Source organism: Physeter macrocephalus, chromosome 2 (assembly GCF_002837175.3).
Source record: "Physeter macrocephalus isolate SW-GA chromosome 2, ASM283717v5, whole genome shotgun sequence".
NCBI lineage: Eukaryota > Metazoa > Chordata > Mammalia > Artiodactyla > Physeteridae > Physeter > Physeter macrocephalus.
In genome coordinates, this window is record NC_041215.1 from 90,849,305 (window position 1) to 90,873,398 (window position 24,094).

Here is a 24,094-nt window from a genome sequence, read left to right on the forward strand (position 1 = left end):
TGTCTTAAGACATTGAAAATGGAAAGTGAGATTTGACTAGGGAGGTGAGAAGAAAATGAAGATTTATGTTTTCAAGATTCTTTTGGAAAATATATCCAAAGGATCAGGGGTGGAATGATAGGGATTAAAGAGTCAAAGACCTTTACAATCTTGGTTATTCATCATTTTTAAAAGTCAAGATAATACCTTGCTTTCTTGTTGAAAATATGTACATTTCAGTTTCTCTATGATAACCCATCTACAATTTTAGAAAAATATATTATCATGTTTACTTCTGTCACAAACTTTCAAAGTAACCAAAAAACAAAAAAGTAAATATGATGCAACAAAATATAAAGTTTAACCAAAAAAAGAAGAAAAAGAACCTATTTTAGTCCTTCCTTTAAACTCTGGAGTAAATTATGGTAGATTAATAAAATAACCTCTGAAGGTAAAAGAAATGATAGATACCAACAAATATTTCTTACAATTTTCATGTTTCTTTTTAAAAATATTGCTAATGTAAGCATGGCATCTGAAGATAATACTACTTTAACACTGAAACTAGAAATCGTACTAAAATAGCTGTATTATAATAGAATCACAGGAAAAGTGATTGAGGCATTTGTTTTTGATATTCATTATACCTTCAATTCCAGGCTGTTTGCAGAAATTCATTTCAGAATATAAGAAAGCCTGATATCACCAAGGTGGAGCTTTTAAAAGATGTTCAGAACAAAAAAGAACTTATACTTCGGTTAGTAGCTCATGATATTGATCAAGAAGTTTCAGAAAGTACCATAGAAGAGGAAGTAATGTCTGATGAAGATGAAGTTGTTTTAAGAGAGATTGTACAAGAAGAACACTTAGGAGAAAAAGTTGAAGATCAAGTGAAAGAAGCCACAAAGCCAGTAGAAACCAAAATTGTTTCTCCCAAGCCAACACGAAGCACAAGTAGCCTGAAAAAGAATTTTTCAGTAAGCAAATGTTGTCAGCCCACATCCAATGCAAATGCTGAAAATACTGAAGCAACCTCAAATCATGTAATAGAACCGAAGGAGGGACAAGTTAAAAGAACTGTTGCTAAACTTGACATGGCCACCTGCTCAAGAACCTTGACTGAAACAGATTCTATTTGGGAGGAAAAGCCACAGAGGAAGGTGAGTGAGAAATATGACTGTCAATAACCAGATATCTATGGAAAGAGTAGAGATCTTCAGAAATTCTGTCCAAGAGTGTACCTTAATTGGGCAGAAAAAAATACTAAAATGGTTCCAGATAGTCTCTTCCTTAGTCTGGCAACATTTACAGTATGAGAGAAATAACTAACAGATGAAGCCATAAAACACAATTGAGGGAAAGCAGGTAATGGAAAGAGACCTATATTAGCTAGAAGTCCAGGGATAACAGAAAATGGAAGCTATTTAAGAGAAATGCAAGCTAATTATTTACATCCATCTTTTAATAGATTCCAGCCCTTTTGTATTTTGGCTGATAAATACCTTTTGAGCAGGTAGGGTGGGACCAGAAAATAGGCCAAGGTAGGAAGAGGTAAAAAAGAATCCACACGAATTCAGATTGTCTGAGTTTGAATCTTGATTCTCACTTTAATAGATATATATCTTTTGGGCAGTTACAAAGCCAACTTTTTTCTTACAAGTTACTTAGCCAACTTGCCCAAAGTTAACAAGTTAATCAAAATATTTTAAATATTACCCTTGTAATCAGCCCATAAACTCCACTCTTGTCATGGGGAACAGCTCTTGTCCCTAATACCATACCCCTCACATAACATAATGGTCTAGACTTCAGTGACCCTTTGGGTGGTTCCTGTCCAAAAATCCATACCAAAACAATCTTGGAAAAGTGTATATGATATAGGATTTCCTGGTGAAACAATTCTATTGATTATCCATTTGACATTATTCCTAGGTTAACGCAAAAGCTGAGATGAACCAGAGAAAAAGAACAGAGATACAACTCTTCAGTTCAGAAGTTTCCCAGGTAAATCATCTTAACACATACTCTGACCTTTTTGTTGGGAATCTATGTGTGATTACGTGACCAAGTGCAGTCTGCAGAATAGTTTTCTTGAGCCTCATAGTCAGAAATGCTGGCTTCATAGATAACTAAAGAATTGTTATAACAATACCAAAAGTCAAAATGGATTTCATATAATGGATTATTGTTCATATACAATAATCCCAATAATAGTAGTCTGTTTTTTCAAGATTCTAATAGACATAGCAATTAAGGTATTCTTACAAAAGTTATAGCCATAAAATCACACATGACTTCCCAACAAACAGATCAGAGTACGGTTAAGATGACTGACTTGACAAGCTTCTGAATTGACCAGAATTATATCTCTGTTCTTTTTCTTTTTGAACTAAGTTTCCATTAAAATATTTGTAAAGTACAGAAATGGAAAACTATATTCTTCAAAGTTTGTGCTAGGTTAATCTTTAATGTTTATTCAGACTTCAATATTATAATATAGATCATCTTTACTAGCCATTCCCAAAGAATTATATTGGAAAGAGACATTTTAATTAGAATTACAGTGTTCATCCATTTTTAATGTAATCTCTGAAACTTTTTCTAATAATAGTGTAGATTAGAGGGCAGAATATGCCAAGTATATGAGAAAGTGCATATCAAACGCTACTTTATGTAACATATTGTTTGCACTTTTCCAGAAAGAAGAAAGAAACCTTATTACTGAGCCGACACATTACTTCATACACAGAATTATGAGTTCATCTTCATACAACCAAGAAGATCTGATTTCATCTGCTGGGTACATGAGATTAAAGCAATATAAAAATAGAAATATGAGATGAAAGTAATGCTTATGGGAAGAATGAGGTCTCTGGTAAAACTATGATTGGGCAAGTATTCAGCCTTAGACCTTCCCTCACTCCTTATCCTTTTCTCCCTTGGCTCTCTACTGTGGACATTCACTAAACCCTCTCCTTTCTATCTGATTCTCCATTTCTAGTTACCTGGCCTCTATGTTCTTCCTAGTATAGCAGTGTCTTAGATGAAGAATTTGCTAGTGTGTTTTGTTTTTGTTTTTCTTACCTGGAAGATAGTGCAGATTCTATTGTGACCCAGTGCCTTTCAGCCCAAAGGGTTCCTGCTCAACTCTCTTTAAGTAACTAAATGTTCCAGTGTGTATAACTGCCTCTAAGAAGAATCCAAATAAGAGAGGGAGCAGTGTAAGCCAAAGCATTCAGGGATGAATTCTAGAAAGCAATGGAGTTTGATGTGGGCCTATAAAGATGGACAGCATTTACATGAGGAGAAGGCAACCCAAGTTTGGATGACTATAGGAGCAAAGTCTGAACTTTGGACAGAGAGAAAAAGTACACTGTAGACTTGAAATATAATTAATAACTATATCTAAAACAATAGCTATCTAAAACAGTTAGAACGTGTCTAAAATTATTGTTAAGTTTATAAGAATATTCATAACCTAGAAGAGGTAGCATTTCTACTGTGGGAGAAGCAATAGGTATAAATAGGAGAAAAATCTACCTGGTTATAATTTTTTCCCACTCAGCATGATGGAATTGTTTCTTTTTGACACTGACACTATTTTGGGACATATTTTCCTGGCCAATCATTGCCTCTTTTTTCCTGCGTAATGATTAACATACAAAATTAGTAATGTAGGTACCTCTCTATTGTTTATATCAGTGAAGACAGAGGGCACAGAAAATACCAAATAAAAGACAATTTAGAGCAAGATAGCAGACCAAGAAACTGCACACCCTTATTTTCTTGTAGGAACAAAAAATAAACAACTACAGACTGCTAAAACAATTTTATAGGAGCTCTGGAAACCAGTCAAATAACTGCAGCAACCAAGGGAATGCCCAATCAAAGAAAAGCCACATTCAAAGTGGCAGGAAATTCCACACACACACACTTTTACTTGTTTTTGCCCAACCCCCTTCTGCAACATGATGTGGCACAGTTGGGAAGAAATGGCCCAATTCTCAGTTTTCTCTCTTGAGGTGGAAAGAGCAGATTGGAACTTGTTTGTAATGTTTGGGCCTATCTGTGGGCTGCCTGAGGGAATGTTTTCTGTCTCACCTGAATAGGAGATCAAATTGGGAATGCTGGCATTGTTTGCGTCTAAGCCTAGAAGCCACAGAAGTCAGGAGATGGATGCCATGGTGCATGAAAATCACAAGGGACTGCAAATGCACAAACACCTGAGGGAAAGAGATTACAGGCAGGGGAAAACAATAGGATAGCTAAAGCCCTGAGAAGAAACATGATGAGACTCTTAGGAAATAAAATATTTAAAAGCAGGTCAGGAAAATGGAAGAAGGAAAAGAAAAAGTACATAACTAGGCCCAGAAGGACATATACCCAGAACAAAAGTAAGATCTGAAGGCTTTACCTCAGACTGTTCCAAGGCCCAGAGTCCTCCTAATTAGTGAAGGGCTTCTACAACAAACTCCAAAAACTGGAAGAGGCAGCTATTTCTTTAAATGCTCAAATTTTGACATAAGATCACAAGGCATATTAATGAAAATAGGGCACATTTTAAGAAACCCAATAAATTCCCAGAAAATGTCCATGGAGAAGCACACAAATTAGACATATACATGACAAAGATTTTAAAATAACTGTCTTAAATATGTTCAAAAGCTACAGAAAAACACAAAGAACTAAAGGAAATCAGGGGAGAAGTATATGAATAAAATACATATAAATAAAAACAAAGAGATAGAAACTAAAAAGGAACCAGACAGAAATAACAGAAATTCTGGAGCTCAAAAATTCACTAGATGGGTTCAAGAGCAGACTCAATCAAGTGGAAGAAAGAATCAGTGAACTTGAACACAAGTCATTTGAAATTATTGAGTCTGAGCAGCAAAAAGACTGAGAAAAAGAGTGAACAGATTCTGTGGCACTTAATGGACACCATCAAGCAGTGATATATACATATATAAGTGTGTGTGTATGTGTGTGTGTATATATATATATATATATATATATATATATATACACACACACACACATACACACACACCATGGTGAGTTCCAGAGAAGAGAGAGAGAAAGGGGCAGGGAGATTTGAGGAAATAATGGCTAAAACCTCCTCAAATTTGAAAAAGCATGAATATACAAATACAGTAAGTTCAATGAATTCTAAGTAACATAAGCACACAGAGACTACCTGAGACATCTTATAATCATAGTCATCAAAAGCCAAAGACAAAAAGAGAATCTTGAAAGTGACAAGACAGAAATGACTTGTACAAGAGATCTCCATAAAATTATCAGTAAAATTTTCAGAAGAAATCTTGCAGGATGGAAGGCAGTAGATTATATACTTAAAGGGCTAAAAGAAAGAAAACTATCAAGTGAGAACTCTATAACCAGCAAAAATACCCTTCAAAAATGAGAAAGAAATCAGAACATTCTAAGACAAAAAATAAAACAAAAAGCTGAGAAAGTTCATTACCACTAGACATGACTGCAAGAAACGCTAAAAGAAGTTCTTCAAATTGAAAGTAAAAGATGCTAGACAGTAACTCAAAACCATATGAAAATATAAAACTCTAGTAAAGGTAAACACAGGAACAAATATAAAAAACAGTATTATAATAATTTTAGTTCATAATTCCACTTTTATTTTCTACAGGATTTAAAAAACAAGTGTATAAAAAATAATTATAAATTTATGCTGATGGGCATGGAATATATAAAGCCATAATTTGGGACAGTAATAACAAAGGGATGGGGGTTGATCTATAAAGGAGTAGAGTCTTTGTATGAAGTTGAGGTTAAATTGGTATCAATTTAAGATAGACTGTCATAACTTTAGGACATTATAGGGAATCTGTGTGGTAACAAAGAAAATATCTATAGAATATAAATGAAAGGAAATAAAAGGGTAATCAAAATGCATCTCTGCAAAACCTCAACTGACACAAAGGAAGGCAGTAGTGGAGGAAATGAGGGATTACATACTTCAATATATAATAAAGGCCATAAACAACAAAGCTACAGCTAACATCATACTCAGTGGTGAAAAGCTGAAAACATTTCCTCTAAGATCAGCAGCAAGACAAGGATGTCCAGTCTTGCACTTTTATTCAACATAGTTTTGGAAGTCCTAGCTATGACAGTCAGAGAAGAAAACGAAATAAAAGGAATTCAAATTGGAAAAGAAGAAGTTAAACTGTCACTGTTCGCAGATGACATGATATTATACATAGAAAATCCTAAAGACACTACAAGAAAACTACTAGAGCTTGTCAATGAATTTGGTAAAGTTGCAGGTTACAAAATTAATACACAGAAATATCTTGCATTTCTATAGACTAACAACGAAAGATCAGAATAAGAAATTAAAGAAACAAATCCATTTACCATTGCAGCAAAAAGAATAAAATACCTAGGAATAAACCTACCTAAGGAGACAAAAGACCTGTATGCAGAAAACTATAAGACACTGATGAAAAAAATCAAAGATGACACAAACAGAAGATATACCAGGTTCTTGGATTGGAAGAATCAATATTCTCAAAATGACTATACTACCTAAGGCAATCTACAGATTCAATGCAATGCCTATCAAATGACCAATGGCATTATTCACAGAACTAGAACAAAACAATCTGTATGGAGACACAAAAGACCCCAGATAACCAAAGCAACTTGAGAGAGTAAAAGGGAGCTGGAGGAATCAGGCTCCCTCACTTCAGACTATACTACAAAGCTACAGTAATCAAGACAGTATGATATTGGCACAAAAACAGAAATATAGATGAATGGAACAGGATAGAAAGCCCAGAGATAAACCCACACACCTGTGGTCACCTTATTTATGACAAAGGAAACAAGAATATACAATGGAGAAAAGACAGCCTCTTCAATAAGTCGTGCTGGTAAACTGGACAGCTACATGTAAAAAAAAAAAAAAATGAAATTAGAACACTCTTTTACACCATACACAAAAATAAACTGAAAATGGATTAAAGACCTAAATGTGAGACTGGACACTATAAACTCTTAGAGGAAAACATAGGCAGAACACTCTCTGACATAAATTGCAGCAATATCTTTTTCGATTCATCTCCCAGAGTAATGGAAATAAAAACAAAGGTAAACAAGTGGGAACTAATTAAACTCAAAAGCTTTTGCACAGCAAAGGAAATCATAAACAAAATGAAAAGGAAATGCACAGAATGGGAGAAAATATTTACAAATGATGTGACAGACAAGTGATTAGTCTCCAAAATTTACAAAAGCTCATGTGGCTTACTATCATAAAAATAAACAACCCAATCAAAAAATGGGCAGACGACCTAAATAGACATTTCTCCAAAGAAGACATACAGATGGGCAACAGGCACATGAAAAGATATTCAACATTGCTAATTAGAGATGTGCAAATCAAAACTACAAGGACATATCACCTCACACCAGTCAAAATAGCTATCATCAAAAAAATCCCCAAACAATAAATGCTGGAGAGAGTGTGAAGAGAAGGGAACCCTCCGCTGTTGGTGGGAATGTAAATTGGTACAGCCAGTGTGGAGAACAGTATGGAGGGTCCTTAAGAAACTAAAAATAAAGCTACCATATGATCCTGCAATCTCACTCCTGGGCATATATCTGGAGAAAAACATGGTCCAAAAGGATACATGTACCTTTGTGATGTAAACAGTGATGTTCACTGCATCACTGTTTACAATAGCCAAGACATGGAGCAACCTAAAAGTCCATCGACAGAGGAATGGGCAAAGAAGATGTGGTACATATATACAATGGAATATTACTCAGCCATAAAAAGGAACAAAATAGTGCCATTTGCAGAGACATGGAAGGACCTAGAGATGGTCATACAGAGTGAAGTAAGTCAGAAAGAGAAAAACAAATATCGTATATCGTATAACATCACTTATATGTGGAATCTAGAAAAATGTACAGATGAACTTACTGGCAAAGCAGAAATAGAGTCGCATAAGTAGAGAACAAACATGGTTACCAAGGGGAGAAGGGTGGGGTGGGACGAATTGGGAGATTGGGATTGACATATATACACTACTATGTATAAAATAGATAACTATTGAGAACGTACTATTTAGCACAGGGAACTCTACTCAGTGATCTGTGGTGACCTAAATGGGAAGGAAATCCAAAAAGAGCGGATATATGTATACGTATAACTGACTCACTTTGCTGTACAGCAGAAGCTAACACAACATTGTAAAGCAACTATACGCCAATAAAAAAGAAAAAAGATCTTATAATAACAACCTAACATTAAATCTTAAATACCTACATAGAAAAAGAAAAATAAGCTAAACTCAAAACTATTAGATGGAAGCAAACAATAAAGATTAAAGTAGAGATAAACAAAATAAGAGAATAGAAAAATAAAACCAGTGAAACCAAGAGTTGGTTCTTCAAAACACTGATAAAATTGACAAATTTTAGCTACATTGCCTAAGGAAAAAAAAGAGAAGACTCAAATAGCTAAAATCATAAGTGAAAGAAGAGACATTATAACTGATTTTACAGAAATAAAAAGAATTAGAAGAGTACTATGATTTTACAGAAATAAAAACAATTATAAGACTACTATTAACAATTGTATGCCAACAAATTGGATAATCTAAATGAAATAGACAAATACCTAAAAACATGACCTACCATTTTTTCCATGAAAAAATGGAAAAATCTGAAGAAACCTATAACTAGTAAAGAAATTGAATCAGTAATTAAGAAGCTCCTAACAAAGAAAAACTCAGAATCAGATGATTTCACTGGTGAATTGTAGCAAACATTTAAAGGAGAATTAAAACCAATCCTCCTCAAACTATTGATGTAAAGTAAACTTCCTCCAAACAAAACAAGAACAAACCTCTTCAAACTATTGATACAAAAATCTTGAACAAAATACTAGTAAACAGAATTCAATAGCAGATTAAAATGATTATACACGATGACTAAGGTTGATTTATCCCAGGAATACAAGGGAAGTTCAACATATGAGAATCAGTCAGTGTAACACAAGACATTAACAGGATGAAGGAAAAAGAAACACATTCTTATCTAAACTAATGCAGGAAAAACCATTTAACAAAATTCAACACCTTTTCATGATAATGACACTTAACAAACTAGAAATAAGAGGAAGTTACGTTGAAATAATAAAAGCCATATATGGAAAAACTACAACTAACATTATTGTACTCACAGTGAAATTCTGAAGGATTTTCCTCTAAGCTCAGGAAAAAGACAAGGGTGCCCACTCTTATCACTTCTGTTGAGTATATTACCAGAAGTCATAGCCAGAGCAATTAGGCAAGAAATAAAAGGCATCTAAATTGGATGAGAAGTAAAGTGAGCTCTGTTCACAGATGGCATCATCTTATATGTAGAAAACCCTAGGTCTTCCCTGGTGGCGCAGAGTGGTTGAGAGTCCGCCTGCCGATGCAGGGGACACGGGTTTGTGCCCCAGTCTGGGAAGATTCCACATGCCACAGAGTGGCTAGGCCCGTGAGCCATGGCTGCTGAGCCTGCACGTCCGGAGCCTGTGCTCTGCAACAGGAGAGGCCACAACAGTGAGAGGCCCACGTACCACACAAAAAAAAAAAAAGAAAAGAAAACCCTAAAGATTCCATACAAAAAAGAAAGAAAACTTTTAGAACAAATAAATGAATTCATCAAAGTTGCTGGATATAGAATCAACACAGAAGAAGACAATTGCATTTCTATACACAATGAACAATCCAAAAATGAAGTTAAGAAAAATTCAATCTGCACTAGTATCAAACAGAATAAAATATTTAGGAATAGACTTACCAAGCAGCAAAAGATTTGTACACCAAAAACTACAAAACATACCTAAAGGAAATTAAAGGAGACACAGATTAATGGAAATAGGCTGTTAAGATTTCAATATTACCCGAAGGATTCTACAGAGTAAATGAATCCTTATAAAAATACTTAATGACCTTTTTCTGCAGGAAAAGAAAAAATTCATTCTAGAATTTATATAGTATCTCAAAGGACTCCTAACAGCCAAAACAATCTTGAAAAGGAAGAACATACTTGGACTTCCTGATTTCAAAACTTACTACAGAGCTATGGTAATCAAAACAGTGTGGTGCTGACATGAAGACAGATATGTAGACCAATGAAATAGAATAAAGAGCCCAGAAACAAATCCTTAATATATGGTCGAATAATTTTTGATAAGCATACCAAGACCACCCAATGGAGAAAAAACAGTCTTTTCAACAAACAGTGTTGGGAAAACTAGATAACCACACACAAACAAAAATGAAGTTAGACCCTTACCTTATACTGTGTATAAAAACTAATTCAAAATGGATCAAAGACCTACATAAAACTATAGAACTCTTATAAGAAAACATAGGGGGAAAGCCCCATGACACTGGATTTGACAATAGTTTCTTGGGTATGATATTAAAAGCACAAGCAAGTAAAAGAAAAATTAGATAAGTCTGACTTAACCAAAATTAAAAACTTTTGTGCTTCAAAGGACAGAGTGAAAAGTCAGCACATAGAATGGGAGAAAATATTTTCAAGTCATATGTCTGATAAGGGATCACTATCCAGAATATATAAAGAACTCCTATAACTCAACAACAGCAAAAAACCAAACAACCTGATTAAAAATTGGGCAAGGGACTTGAATAGATACTTCTACAAAGAGGATGTACAAATGGGCAATAAGCATGCAAAAAGATCCTCAACATCACTAATCATTAGGGAAATGCAAGTCAAAACCATAATGAGATGCTATTGCACACCCATTAGGATAGCTGTTATCAAAAAATTTTTCAGAAAATAACACGTTGGCAAGAATGTGAAGAAACTGGAACCCTTGTACAGTGCTTCTGGGAATTTAAAATGGTGCAGTCACTATGGAAAACAGTGTGAGAGTTTCTCTAAAAAGTTAAATATATAGAGTAACCATATGATCCAGCAATTCTACTTCTGGGTATATACCCCAAAGAATTGAAAATGGGGACTCAAGCAGATATTTTTACACTCATATTCATAGCATCATTATTCACAATAGCCAAATCATGGAAGCAGCACAAGAGTCCATTGATGGATGAATGGAAAAACAAAATATGGTACATACATTCAGCAGAATACTATTCAGTTTTAGAAAGGAAGGACATCCTGACACATGCTATATGTCACCTTGAAGACATTATGCTAAGTGAATAAGTCAGTCTCAAAATGACAAATATTACATGATTCCACTTATATGAGATATCTAAGTAGTCAAATCACAGAGGCAGAAGGTAGAAGATTGGTTCCAGGGGATGGAGAGAGAGGAATATGCGGTGTTAGTATTTAGGAGTACAGAGTTTCAATTGGGGAAAATGAAAAAGTTCTATAGACGAATGGTGGTGATGGTTGCACAATAATGTGAATGTACTCAAGCATAGACCTGTACACTGAAAAATGGTTAAGATGGTAAATTTTATGTTATGTGTATTTAACCAAAATTTTAAAAGTTGGGAAAAAAGAGTCGATTTAGAAATAATTTGCATTCAATTTGGAAACTCAGTGATACACTCTTCCAGGTTTACTTCCATATGAAGAATGACTGACAGATTGTTCTTTTACTTAACCAGTAATTTCTTGATTCATTAAATACACAAAAAAATTAAATATATTTTTTTCTTTTGTTTTAGTGAGACTGAAGATTGTATGGCAGATAAAAGTACTAAAATTATGGAAGGTTGGATTTTTGTATTTCTTTATTTAAAGTAGAAAGTATTCAAAAGGACACTCTACTGCTTTGATCAGTTTTTTTAGTTATCAAACCTGAAGTTGATACATTTTTTTTTCCTATGAGCTTATCTACTTTTAGAAGTGATCCAGTACTACATCACACAGGTGTTAAAATAAGTCAGCTAGTTTGTCTTATTAATGATTTTGGTCAAGAATATGGTATGATAATATGAATTTATATTTACCATACTCCTGTGAGAAATATTCACAAAATCAGGGTATATCATATGATAGTTTCTAGCTGAACCAGAACCCATGATACTAGGATTTAACAATTTCTTTGAGAAGTTATCCTTCATTTGTGCTTAACCCTATCAAAATGTACCCCAAAAAAGGCTTTTAAAACTAAATTTATTTGCTTACATTTAAATATGGCTAGTATGGACCTCACTTTGTTGTTGTTTTTTTAATCTATAATTGTACTGACTGCTTAAAACATTTGTGTGAGGACTGTTTGGCACTCTGTTGAAACCTCAGATGATTAATGTGGTTCTAACAATGGTAGCATGCCCAAGAGGTTGAGTGTCACGTTTACTATAAAGTGGCCTTGAAATTTGAACCACAGGTTTACCCTGGCTATTTCAAACATACAACTCACTCAGGTTGTTACTTAAGAAACATATTCTCTCAACTTGGAAGTGGAAATCATTTTTATTAAGATGGGATTCATAGAGTAACCGTAAGCATGCCAAAATTCTATAAATGTACCATAACCAGGGGTCAAAATAATCACTGTATGATTCCTGTATTATGGAATCCTAGGCTGCTAGAGTTAGACAGAAATCACTTACTATAACACCCCTCATTGTTTACATGAGGAAACTCGAGCTCAAGGTGAGAAAATGTCCAAGATTACTTTGAGTCAGAGGCAGAACACAGTCTAGATCCCAATGCTCCTGACCCTAAATTCAGTGTTTTGTTTTTTCCAACTTTGTTGCAATGATCCAGCTTAATTCTTATATCCTTCAGTAATATTGCAGCTGTCCAATTCAATCGTTTGTTCATTCATTCATTCAAAGATTTTACTGAGCACCTCCTTTGTGTTCTAAAATCCCATGTGTGAACAAAACTGACAAAGTCCTTGATCTCAAAGAATTTACACTGTAACTTGAGGCAGGGCATCAAAGATAATTCCAGGTATAAGTATTTCCCATCTCATCTGGGACAAAAGCCAAAGAACTTACAATGGCTTGCAAAACCTTACATCATCTGGACATCACTCCAAACCCCTATTACCTCTCTAACCTCCTCCTCTGTTTCTCTTTCTGGCTCACTCTGCTCAGGCCTCACTGACCTTCTTGCTGTTCCTCAAATATTCCAGGAATTCAGGGTCTTTGCACTTGCTGATCCTCATGTAGTACTCTTCCCTCTGTATCTACATTGCTCATTCCTCACCTTCAGAACTTTGCTCCAATGTCACCTTCTCAGTGACATCTTCTTTGACCACTTTTTGAAATTGTAACCTCATTCTCAAGATGGCACTACATATTCCACTGCTTTGCTATTTTTCTCCCTAGCATTTATTACTATATGCCAGACTGTATGTTTTAATTAATTGTTTTTTCACTACCTCCCTCTAGAATGTAAGCTCCATGAAGATCACAGCTATATTCCCAAGAGCCTAAAACAGGCATATAGTAGGAGGAGGCAGTTAGTAAAATAGGAGAGACTATGGGAATCTAAGGAGGGTGCACAAGAATTCTGTTTTGTTATGTTAAGGTATTAGATATTAGATATTTAAGTTGAGGTGTCACATAAGCAATAGGATATTTCAGTCTGGAGTTCAGTGACAAGCTTAGGGTTGAACACATACATTCCTAATTTTAGTTTATAGTTTTATATAGAATATGGGAGAAAATCTCAAATAAATCTGATTATGTTAGATCCTGAATTAGCAGGAAATTTTCTGTGACTCTTCATCAAAACAAATTCCTAGTATGTCCTGGAAAGTTGATAGCCATCTAATCTGGAAACATAAAAACTGGTGTTTGGACTAATAGTCCTGGTAGTGAACCCAAATGTCCTCAGTCATTTAAAAGCAAAAGTCAGTTCAGCTATATGCAATATAGAGTCAGACACTTTAGAAATATTATCAACCAACAATGAAATTTTACCAATTTTCTCAGATAAGTCAGATAATCAGCTCTTATCATATATGAGTTAATTGAGGTTTTACTATTTTTTTCCAGAACCTACATTGACTCAAAGGGTAATTCAGAGAGTAATCGCATGTGTTGACTCTTGATGATCGCATGTCTATAAAATGCATACTTTTTACATATGAGATATCTCATTGAGTCCTCTTGAGAGACAGGCAGGAAGATAGTCTTATTCACATTCTACATAGGAGGAAACTGGGAGAGAAGTTAGATTAAATTTGCCAATATTCACACAGCTCTAAGTAGTGAAGCCAAGACTCAAACTCGGGTTTTCTGACTCCCTAACACGTTAGCTGGGGTCTTTATGAAACTTATCTCACAGTACCATTTCTACCTCCTTGGGTTGAATTCTACTGGTGTCTTGACCTCCCCTGAAATTTAGGTAACTTTTAGTTCTGTGCAACTCCACAAGGTTTCTTCTTGGTATTGCCTCAAAATTCTCCTGATTTTCACTCAGAGTATTTCATAAGACTAGCACCTTTCTCTTTGTTCCAATTATCTGCTTTTAATTAGCTATGTAGAATCAAAGAGTGTTAAAGCTAGAAAGGCCCTTAGGAATCACCTACAGGGTAACTTCTCATTTTACATGTAAAATAAATAGGCCCGTAGAGATTGAGTGGCCATGCATAAATGTATACCTACTAAGTTACAGAATCTGCCTTTCCTACCACATCACACTTCATCTTTCATAATTTCTAAAAGAAGGGCTAAGATATGCCACAGAATTCTAGCGATCCCACCTATTTCAGTTTTGTTCACATTGTCTGTACACTAAAAATAATAATAATTTCTTCTATCAGCCTAAATTCTGTGACTTTTTGGTGAAAAACAATAAGATCAGATTTGTGTCAACACTATTTATGCCTCAGAAAAAATACTATTTTTCCCCCCTCTACAGCAAGTTCTCGGGAACAAAGGCCAGAAAATTCAAACAATGTTAAGGTAAATATTTTTCAATATCCTCTAATTAGAATACATGGATTCCAGGTGAACATAGCCCAATTTTCAAGTTCAAACCAGGGACTACGTGGTGCTATTTGAGAGGCATCAGGAAGCATTCCCCTATTTGCAATTTCTTCATGCTCAGATCTCTCCTCCTGGCTGAGACTTGTCGGTGGTACCCAAGAAATCCATTAATTCTCACCTTAGGGTTAAGTTATCACTCCTTGCTTAAGTGCACAGGATAAGCCACTGTTCCTCCCTAGCACCTAATTGCAATTCCATTCCTTAGCTCTGTTACTGCAGTCTCTGGAGGAAATCCTAGAGGGAGTGAGTCACTTGGCCCTGCCTAGGGCAGGTAGACCCAAGTGAGGGACTTGGTGGAGGCAGGGAGGAAATACAAGCAAAAATGGAAGAGAGCAGTTTATAAGAAATAATGGCTGATTCCATCATTTCTTTGTATTCCTAAGGACTGACTGTCTAAAGGCAGTTTTCCAAAAGTCCCAGTTGTTCTCCAGTGTAAACTCAGAAAGTGTCCTCTTTGCTAATCCTTTTTAGAAAGCTTCCAATGAGTGCTCAAGCTACAAATCCTCTTCTGTTTTGTTTGTTTCTTGGCTCAATTTAATCCCATTTTTAAGCAAATCTCCCCAACCCCATGACATTACAGTCCATGGATTATCCAGTCACTTCTCATTATCAGAGTAATTTTCAGAACCATATCTTACAACTCATACTTAAGATAACTTTTGCCACATATCTAAAGATGCTGGGTTAGTTCCTCACTCAACCTAATCTTCATTTTTGAACATAAACATCTATTTGACAACCTCAGGCTGCACTTAGGCCATATTTTCCAAGTAAAATCATATGGCACTAAAGGGGAGACAATCTCTAGTCTGATGACAGGCCATTCCTTGTGCCAAAGTGAATTGCAGGCTAATCTGGACCCTTTTGGTTCTTGCCCTTTTCCTTACTTACTGCTTTTTCCATGGTAAAACTATAACTAAAGTTGTTATTCAGTCCAGTTCTGAGTAAGGTGGAGTAAGCACATTCCACCTGTATCTCTCACTGATTAAAACTAAAAACTTTGGACAACTACTGAGGGTTCTGAAAAGTAAATAATAGCAGGAGTTTGAGGAGGGAAATCAAAACTCAAAAAATAATACCATTATGAGTTTCCTGGGTTTTTTCCTCTCACATCTCCTAGCATAGACCCAGGGCAGTTCAAATCCTGTAATTATACAGAGGGAATGGAAAATAAGAAAGCTCCAAGAGAATCCACTGCTCTCTTACCAGAATTAGGAAGTTCCTATGAAATGGAAAATAGGGAAGCCCACTTTTTCCCCCTCTTCTGCCCCTGCCACATGGTAAGTTTCAGCCATGAAGCTACACAACAATGGCAGCAAAGGCTGTGAGGCACTTAAGACTGAAAGAAAATCCTTCTGACCAGAGGAATTAGGAAAAAGACTCCAGTAACCTGAAGAACATTAGGGGGAAATGTGCTACTTTTTTCTCTGCTTTCTCTTGTTAATTTATCCCAGACATGGATACAGTCATGGGATGTGTGAGACAGCACACAGGAAGGCTTGAAGCACACAGCATTCTAGGCATAGAACCAGAAAAGGGGACTGCTGAGAGTCAGAGACACTAAAAGAAATCAAAGAGAGGAGGGATATCAAAAAAGGAATCCCTCCAAATCTGTTTATAAATTGTCTCCTGAGATGTGCATGCCAGGAACTGACCTGAAGTTCTATAGACAAAAGGCTATGAGAACTTGAACTACAGTCTTAATAGTGGTATACACTAAAAAATACCACCAAGACTTTGAAAACTGAACTTACATTGGAACCACAGCCATAGAAGGCAGAGTAGGATGTGTGGTCTGAAACTTAATGGGTTAATTATGTACTTTAAAAAAATCAACCTTCTACAAAGGATTTTAACAGTTCTTAGAATCACATAAATTGTTTAAAATGCTCAGGATACAATCCAATATTACTTAACATACAAAGAACTAAGACAGTGTCTACCACTTTCAAGGGAAAGGACAAGAGATGCCAACTCCAACATAGCCAAGATTTCGAAATTTTCAGACAAAAACCTTAAGTGATTTTAACAATGTTCCACGAAGTAATAGCAAATACCCCTGAATCTAATGCAACGCTAGAAGTTCTTAGCGGAACTTAAGTATATTACTCATCTCATAAGTAGGGAGCATCTGCTCCCTACTTATAGATTAGGGATTATCAACTCTAATTCTCACAAATTAGAGCCATGATTTTTTTTTAATATCAATATCTGCCCCACCCTCAAGGATTTCAATTCCAGTGGTGGTATGGGACCCAGGTATTCATATTTTTAAAAAATTTTCCACAGATAACTCTACTGTGAAGCCAATGCTGAGAATAAATTCTTTAGGTAGTCTCTGCTCCATTTTTTTCTTCAGGCATCGTATTCAAAATATTTCAATACATAAACTACCTCAAGTCCTTTTGGAGGAATTGTGGTAAAACTCATTTATATCTGGTAGTCTTTACATAATCTATATACAGTACATTTTATGTTACATGTATTTAGCCTTACTTCATTGACTTTTACTTTTTAAATTGCTAGCATTATAGAATAGTTACAGTGAAACCCAGGTACCTGTCCCAGGCTATTTTATGCCTTTCTGGGACAATTGCTCCCTTTGCATTCAAAGATATGATAAAGACCTACAGAGTAAAACCAGTACCTGAGCCATGTTCCCTACCCTAGCTCCACACACCCACTTTACTTCTCTAGATTCCAAAATTGCTAAAATTTCCATAAAAGGAAATTGGGCTTATATAGTAAATATCCATTTTCCTTCTCTTATCTCTATTATCAGAAAAGAATGTATAACTTACTTCTCACTCCAATTCATCCAAAAGGGGAGGGGGGAGAGACAGAACTGACATTTTTTGTCACTTTTAACATGCCTGAACTTTTAATCATCATTTGGTAGCCAAGGCCCATATCTATGATAAGGGTCAATCCTAGCCATCACAATTGGCAAAAAGTATGAGTCTAAGTTTCAGAGAATAATTATTTGTGACTGCAGAACACAGAAATTATATAAAATGCTGTAATGATTATGCTACATCTCGAGGATTTCTAGGTATCTCTAGTGTGTAGTATCCAACAAGAGATTGAGTCAATACTTTATTTTGTCTTGGCAGTTTATCACCATATTTGAAGGAAACAAGAATATTCTTGGTAGTGTGAATTCCTCAAAAGAAGTCATTTCAGGTACAAAATATACTATCCTGGGCTTCCCTGGTGGCGCAGTGGTTGAGAGTCCGCCTGCCGATGCAGGGGACACGGGTTCATGCCCCGGTCCAGGAGGATCCCACATGCCACGGAGCGGCTGGGCCCGTGAGCCATGGCCGCTGAGCCTGCGTGTCCAGAGCCTGTGCTTCGCAGCGGCAGAGGCCACAACAGTGAGAGGCCCGCGTAATGCAAAAAAATATATATATATCTATATATATATATACACACTATCCTTTAAACATTACTCCTAGAATGGGTAGTTTCTCCCTTGCAGTATTGACATGTATTATCAATATGAGATTGCTATATATAAAAATATAAATAGTAAGATATTATTTCCATTTGCAGTTTACTATGCAATTCTTAAACCAAAGGAGTAATAGATAACGGAACTAATGTTGAATAGGTATCAGCTATCTTCATTTTACTAAAGAGAAAGTGAGAGTAGGTTACTCAAGGTTACCCCAAGCTAGTAAGCTGCAGAGCTGGGATTCAAATACAGATCTGTCCGACTTCAAAGCCTAAGCTCATTCAACATGACCACAGTTCACGTAATCAAATGTTCACAGGAGCTAGGTAGGTAACAAACAAGAGCAGTATTTTGAGCAGGGGTCTGTGGTCCACTGGAGATGGCATGCACCATTTAAAGAAGGGAGCTGTTACTCAGGTCCAGTCATTGGCATGCTGGATTGTTGCTAGGCCTTCTAATTCAGGTCCTAGCATTTTTCAAAAGAAACTGGAAATGGAAGTTATATGTGAAAATTCCTAACTTTCAAGTTTTATCAAGTAATGCAAAACACTTTATGGACCAAACCAAACTTGTTCATATCTCCTACACCATATTATATTCCCTCTGCAAGTCTTAGAGCCCTAATTTACAAATGAGAAAATGGAGGTAAATAACTGTCTGAGGTTATACAGCCAACAAATGGAGAGCTTTTAGGGCTCAAAAACATATCTTCTGACTCTGACCCAACATTCTTTCTTCCCTCTACATTGTGGTTCCATATAGTTGCCATTGTATCCCAGAATTATGTCCTCAATGACAAAGATAGCTTAAAGTTTTACTGTGAAAAGAGCTATTAACTGATAAACACAAGGGTTCACTATTCTCTCTGGGAATGATGCTATTAACCTAGGACACCAGTAACCCACCAGTCATCTAATAGTGAATGTGGATTTGGGCAGTGTTTTCATTGTGTTTCTAGGAACTGCTTTATACTGGAACCACCCAGAACACTTTTTAACAATGGACCCTCTCTAGCTGGCTAAGTTAGCATCTTGGAGTAATGATGCCCAGGAATCTGCATTTTAACAAGACCACCAAGTTTTCAGAACATTAACTCTTACCTCTCCAGCGAGAATTTCAGAAGCCTTGTATCAATGCCTCAGTCATGTTAGTAAAATTTTTATCTTGCCTTTTCAGGATATACATCTTTCTCTTTCATTCATGCTTTTGTCTTATCTGCTGCAGATTTTGGCTTTTTCCTTTTTATAGCACAGTAAAAACCTAAACATACATTTTTATTTTTTATTCTGTTGGCTTTCTTAGTTTTAAAACTGCTGTTGGCTATCTTAGCTTTAACAATAGAAGATTACCTTGCTAGAAAAGACAAATCTAGGTAACTGCAAGAGGTATAGTCATGAACTTTGGCATGTACTGGAATTAAGAAAAGATGGGCTTTTACTATCATGTGTGTTTTCATGTCCTATCACATCCTATCATAAAGTTTCAGAAAAGTACATATTTACTTCTCTTTACATGTAAAATATTCATTTTGTTAAATTATATTATGATATTCTGAGAGTCCATGCCCTTAAGAAGTGATATAGAAAAATGAATCCAAATGGAAATTTTTATTATCTATACAGTCTTCTGTCACATGACAAAAAAAAAAACACTTGAAGTTAGTCAACTAAAAATTTACCCAAAGTGGTGAGAAATTATAGCAGTTTTAATGCACTTCTGTTTTCAAGTGAGCACTCTGAAATAGACACCTTCACTGTATAGCGTTGAAAGTTACTTTCCGTGTGAGTTTAGCTCATCAGACTTTTTCAGAGGTTTTTCTGCTAGAAAAAGAAAGGTATTCTTTGTACACCTGATTAACAAAGTATCAGAGTGCAGCATATAATAATGCCATGAGAGTCAGAAAGCTGTTCCCTGTCCAAACTTGGCCACTCCTCATGTGACCTTAGGCAAGGTTTCTGACCTCACCAAGATTCATATACAAAAATGGAGATATTTTTCCTGTTTCCTTCACAGGAGTGTTGGAAGAATCAAATCAAAAGAATCTTTCTTTTTTAATCCCATAAATTATTCTATAAATGTCAGTTTTTGAATTCTAAATAATCAATTGTATAGTATAGCTGCCTCAACTAGAATGTCTAATAAATATCTATACTACTCTTTTTGCTTTGTCCACAGAAACTCCCAAGCCTAGTATTCCTAAACAAGGATCTAAAATGCTGGCAAAAGTATCTTCAGCTCTGTCAAAGGTGTTTTCTCGAACTAACACCAATATTTCCAAATCTTCCTCACCACCTCACCAGGACAAGCACTGAAGTTTCTATACCTGATATAACTATGCTTACTTCCCTTAGAAAATAAAATGTTTTTTAAAACATAACATAGTGTCCTGTAAGATGATTCTTGTAATGCTGAGCAAAATATTAAAAGCAAGAGACGTATAATTAGAGACCTGGGTGAGAGAAAGTTTTGATAATGCTTTTGATAAGCATTTTGGTATAAGAAGATGCTGAGTGCTAGTATTATTCAATACATACATGCCATGAAGATAAAGAGACAAAAAGTGTACCTAGTAAACCAGTTAGCCCTCATTACCCATCAGAAAATGAACTTGAATTTTTCCTGTTAAATTTTTAGAGGGTATGTTCACCAAAATAGTTAGCAAACTGAGATGAAACTCAAGCTTAATTCTATGACACAGCTATGAAACTGACTGGTTCACTATAAAAGATGTGTTTGGATGTTCAAATAAAAGTATACCACCTGCAGATAAAATTTCATCCGTTTATAAAACACCTCCCAAAAAGATCCAACTACAGATAAAACACCATCAAGAAGTAAAGAATTGGGGCTTCCCTGGTGGTGCAGTGGTTGAGAGTCCGCCTGCCGATGCAGGGGACACGGGTTCGTGTCCCGGTCCGGGAGGATCCCACATGCCGCGGAGCGGCTAGGCCTGTGAGCCATGGCCGCTGAGCCTGCGCGTCCGGAGTCTGTGCTCCGCAACGGGAGAGGCCACAACAGTGAGAGGAAAAAAAAAAGTAAAGAATTATTGTGCATAAAATATTATACATAAAATGACCCTGTGACTAAAAATCCCTTTTATGACAAGGTACCTTTTGTGGATAAAATACCATCAATACACAAATTGTTGGTCAATAAAGTTATTAAATCCTTTATATAGATACCTTATATGAATATAGATATAAAGATTCTATTTGTGAGAACATAAAAAGCACTGAGGAAAACTTAACAAGATGGATAGTTAGTGCTATCTATTTTTTCAAAATCAGTTAACTTGCTACTTTGTGACATGGATCCAACTTCGTTCAGCATGTTTGCCTCTGGATTCTAAAAGTCTTGTTTAAAACATAAAAAAGGTGGACCAAACAGTAAAGAATTTCAGTCATCATCACTATCTACCCTAATGCTGACTCATACCTTTTTAAAGACTGTGGTACCTTTTATCTATAATCTTCTTGACAGTAGCCAGCGCTAAAGCAGAAACATCTTGAGAACATTTTGTTCCACAAAATTGGATTTCCTTTAATAAAGTTAGTCAGTGAGGTTATGACAGATAGCTCTAGAGGGAAAAAATGTAATTATAAAGAATTTTTACATTCCAGTGATGATGAAGCTACTCAGTAATGTAGTCTATTTGTAATAATCTCTTATAATTTATTTGATCTCAATCATACAAAATGATGTACCCTATAGATGTAGACCTTTTCAAAAATGATAGTTGATGAGAAATGACTGGCGGTCCAGATCAAAACAATTTTCAGGAGAACTAATTCTTCCAGTGTGCATAAATTGACAGTGGTATTGAAAGTATCCTTACAGATGTCGTCCAAACAAACCACTGATGCTCCCCAGCTTCAGAAATCACATACTTTTAGGTTGCCTTTTAACATAACAGAAGATTTTAGTGTAAAATGTTTTTTATCAAAGTTCTCATCCTTGTTTTCAAAAGTTGATAAGGAAATAAGCAAATCTTTATCAGCTGAAATGCACTCTGATTTTAAGGCATTCTGGTTCACATAAGTCTCTAATTAAAGATTTAACATATAAGAGTAATGTACTCTCTGATAGAAGGTTTTTAATGATAAAGGAGATTTCCAATTTTCTCCAACTCGAGAAAGAAGCATAAAGTTCAGAATTCTTGAAGCTGTCAAAATTATGGAAAAAGTGGTTTAAATTATTGATAAATTTAAGTTCTAGGAAAAACCTTAATCCCAAAAAGCTTCTGTTATGTCATGTGTTAAATGAAACTTTGTGACTGTTTAGATAACTTAGTGGGAAAAAATGCATATTACCTGATAAAATCTGTAGTAGCTTAAATTTCTATAAGTAACGAGCTTTTGAATCTGAAGAATACCTCTTAATCCATAAGGCATGGGAATGAGTTCTCAGGTTGTTGACTCTGTTTCTGTTGTACAGAGGCTGGCAAACCTTTTATGTGAAGGGCTAGATAGTAAACATCATACTTTTGCAGGGCATAATGGTCTCTGTCAAAACTATTTCATGCCTTGCTAGCACAAAAGCAACCATAGACAATATATGAATGAGTGAATGTGGCTGGAATTCAATGAATATTTATGAAAAGTAAAATTTGAGGGTTTTTTACATTTTTACACCCAAGAACATCATTTTTTTCCAGTGATTAAAAACTTGTAAAACCATTCTTACTTTGCAGGCTTGTCAAAAATAGATGGCAGGCCAGGTTTACCCCATGGGTGGTAGTTTCCTGACTCATGTACTATGAAAATTTGGGACCCATAAACTAACTGAGTTTGATATTAAAGGCACATATATTTCTAAAAATAATGAACTTTGGGAGTTCCCTGGCAGTCCAGTGGTTAGGACTTGGAGCTTTCATTGCTGAGGGCCTGGGTTCAATCCCTGGTCAGGGAACTAAAATCCTACAATCCGTGCAGTGAGGCCAAACAAAAGCAATAAATTTTACTAGGGAAGTTTCAAATTTTAGTACAAAAAATTAATACATAAGGTTCAAATATTCATCTTTTTAGTAATTTGGTTATTGAATACATTGCTGAGAAGGCACATGAGCATTGTGCTAAAATATACCTTGAGTTAGAAAAAGAAAGTTGGAAAAAGCAAGTTAGATCAAGACTTAATGTGAGGTTGAATTTCCAGTAAAAATTGTTTATTACCTTAGAAATAGCCAATCAAAATGGATCCAGACATATTTTCAGAACACGTGGTAGTCACATTTATGAAAACCTCACCATTAGTCCAGATTGCAGCAAAATGGAGTATACACCTCGAAGTTCCCATCCCCCCACAGAAACACTGACAAGCAAAAACTGTCAAACCCAACTTTTCAGAACTCTGGAAAACAGTTAAAGGTTTACAGTAACTAATCAAACATTGAATCAAGAAAAAGGTAACTTTCAAATGGTAGCAAAGATTTATGATGTTTTTACTGCCCTTGCCCCACCCTGTCCCCAGCACAGTAGCAGTCTTAAAGAAAGAAACTTGCATTCCTTGTGTAAGTCCTTGGTCCCTGCTTTTGAAGGAAGCAGAGCAGACTTCATTGGAAAATTATTGTGTTTGTCTGTTACAAACTGGGAGCTGCCTGAAATGTAGAAAAGCACTTGTCCCTGTTCAGCTTAACTGGGATCTCAGACCAGAAAAGCAGTAGGCA

General features: G+C 35.6%; 1 protein-coding gene across 1 annotated transcript in view; it reads left to right on the forward strand.

The window, feature by feature from the left end:
- Positions 1-20,744, forward strand: part of FSIP2 (fibrous sheath interacting protein 2) — a 114,836-nt gene extending 94,092 nt beyond the window's left edge. Inside the window, exons 19-24 of the mRNA XM_007129656.2 lie at positions 639-1,139; positions 2,679-2,779; positions 11,694-11,740; positions 14,851-14,894; positions 18,092-18,161; positions 20,608-20,744. Of these exons, the coding sequence (XP_007129718.2) occupies positions 639-1,139; positions 2,679-2,779; positions 11,694-11,740; positions 14,851-14,894; positions 18,092-18,161; positions 20,608-20,744 (900 nt within the window). The remainder of the gene's footprint in view (positions 1-638; positions 1,140-2,678; positions 2,780-11,693; positions 11,741-14,850; positions 14,895-18,091; positions 18,162-20,607) is intronic.
- The last annotated feature ends 3,350 nt before the right edge of the window (positions 20,745-24,094 follow it).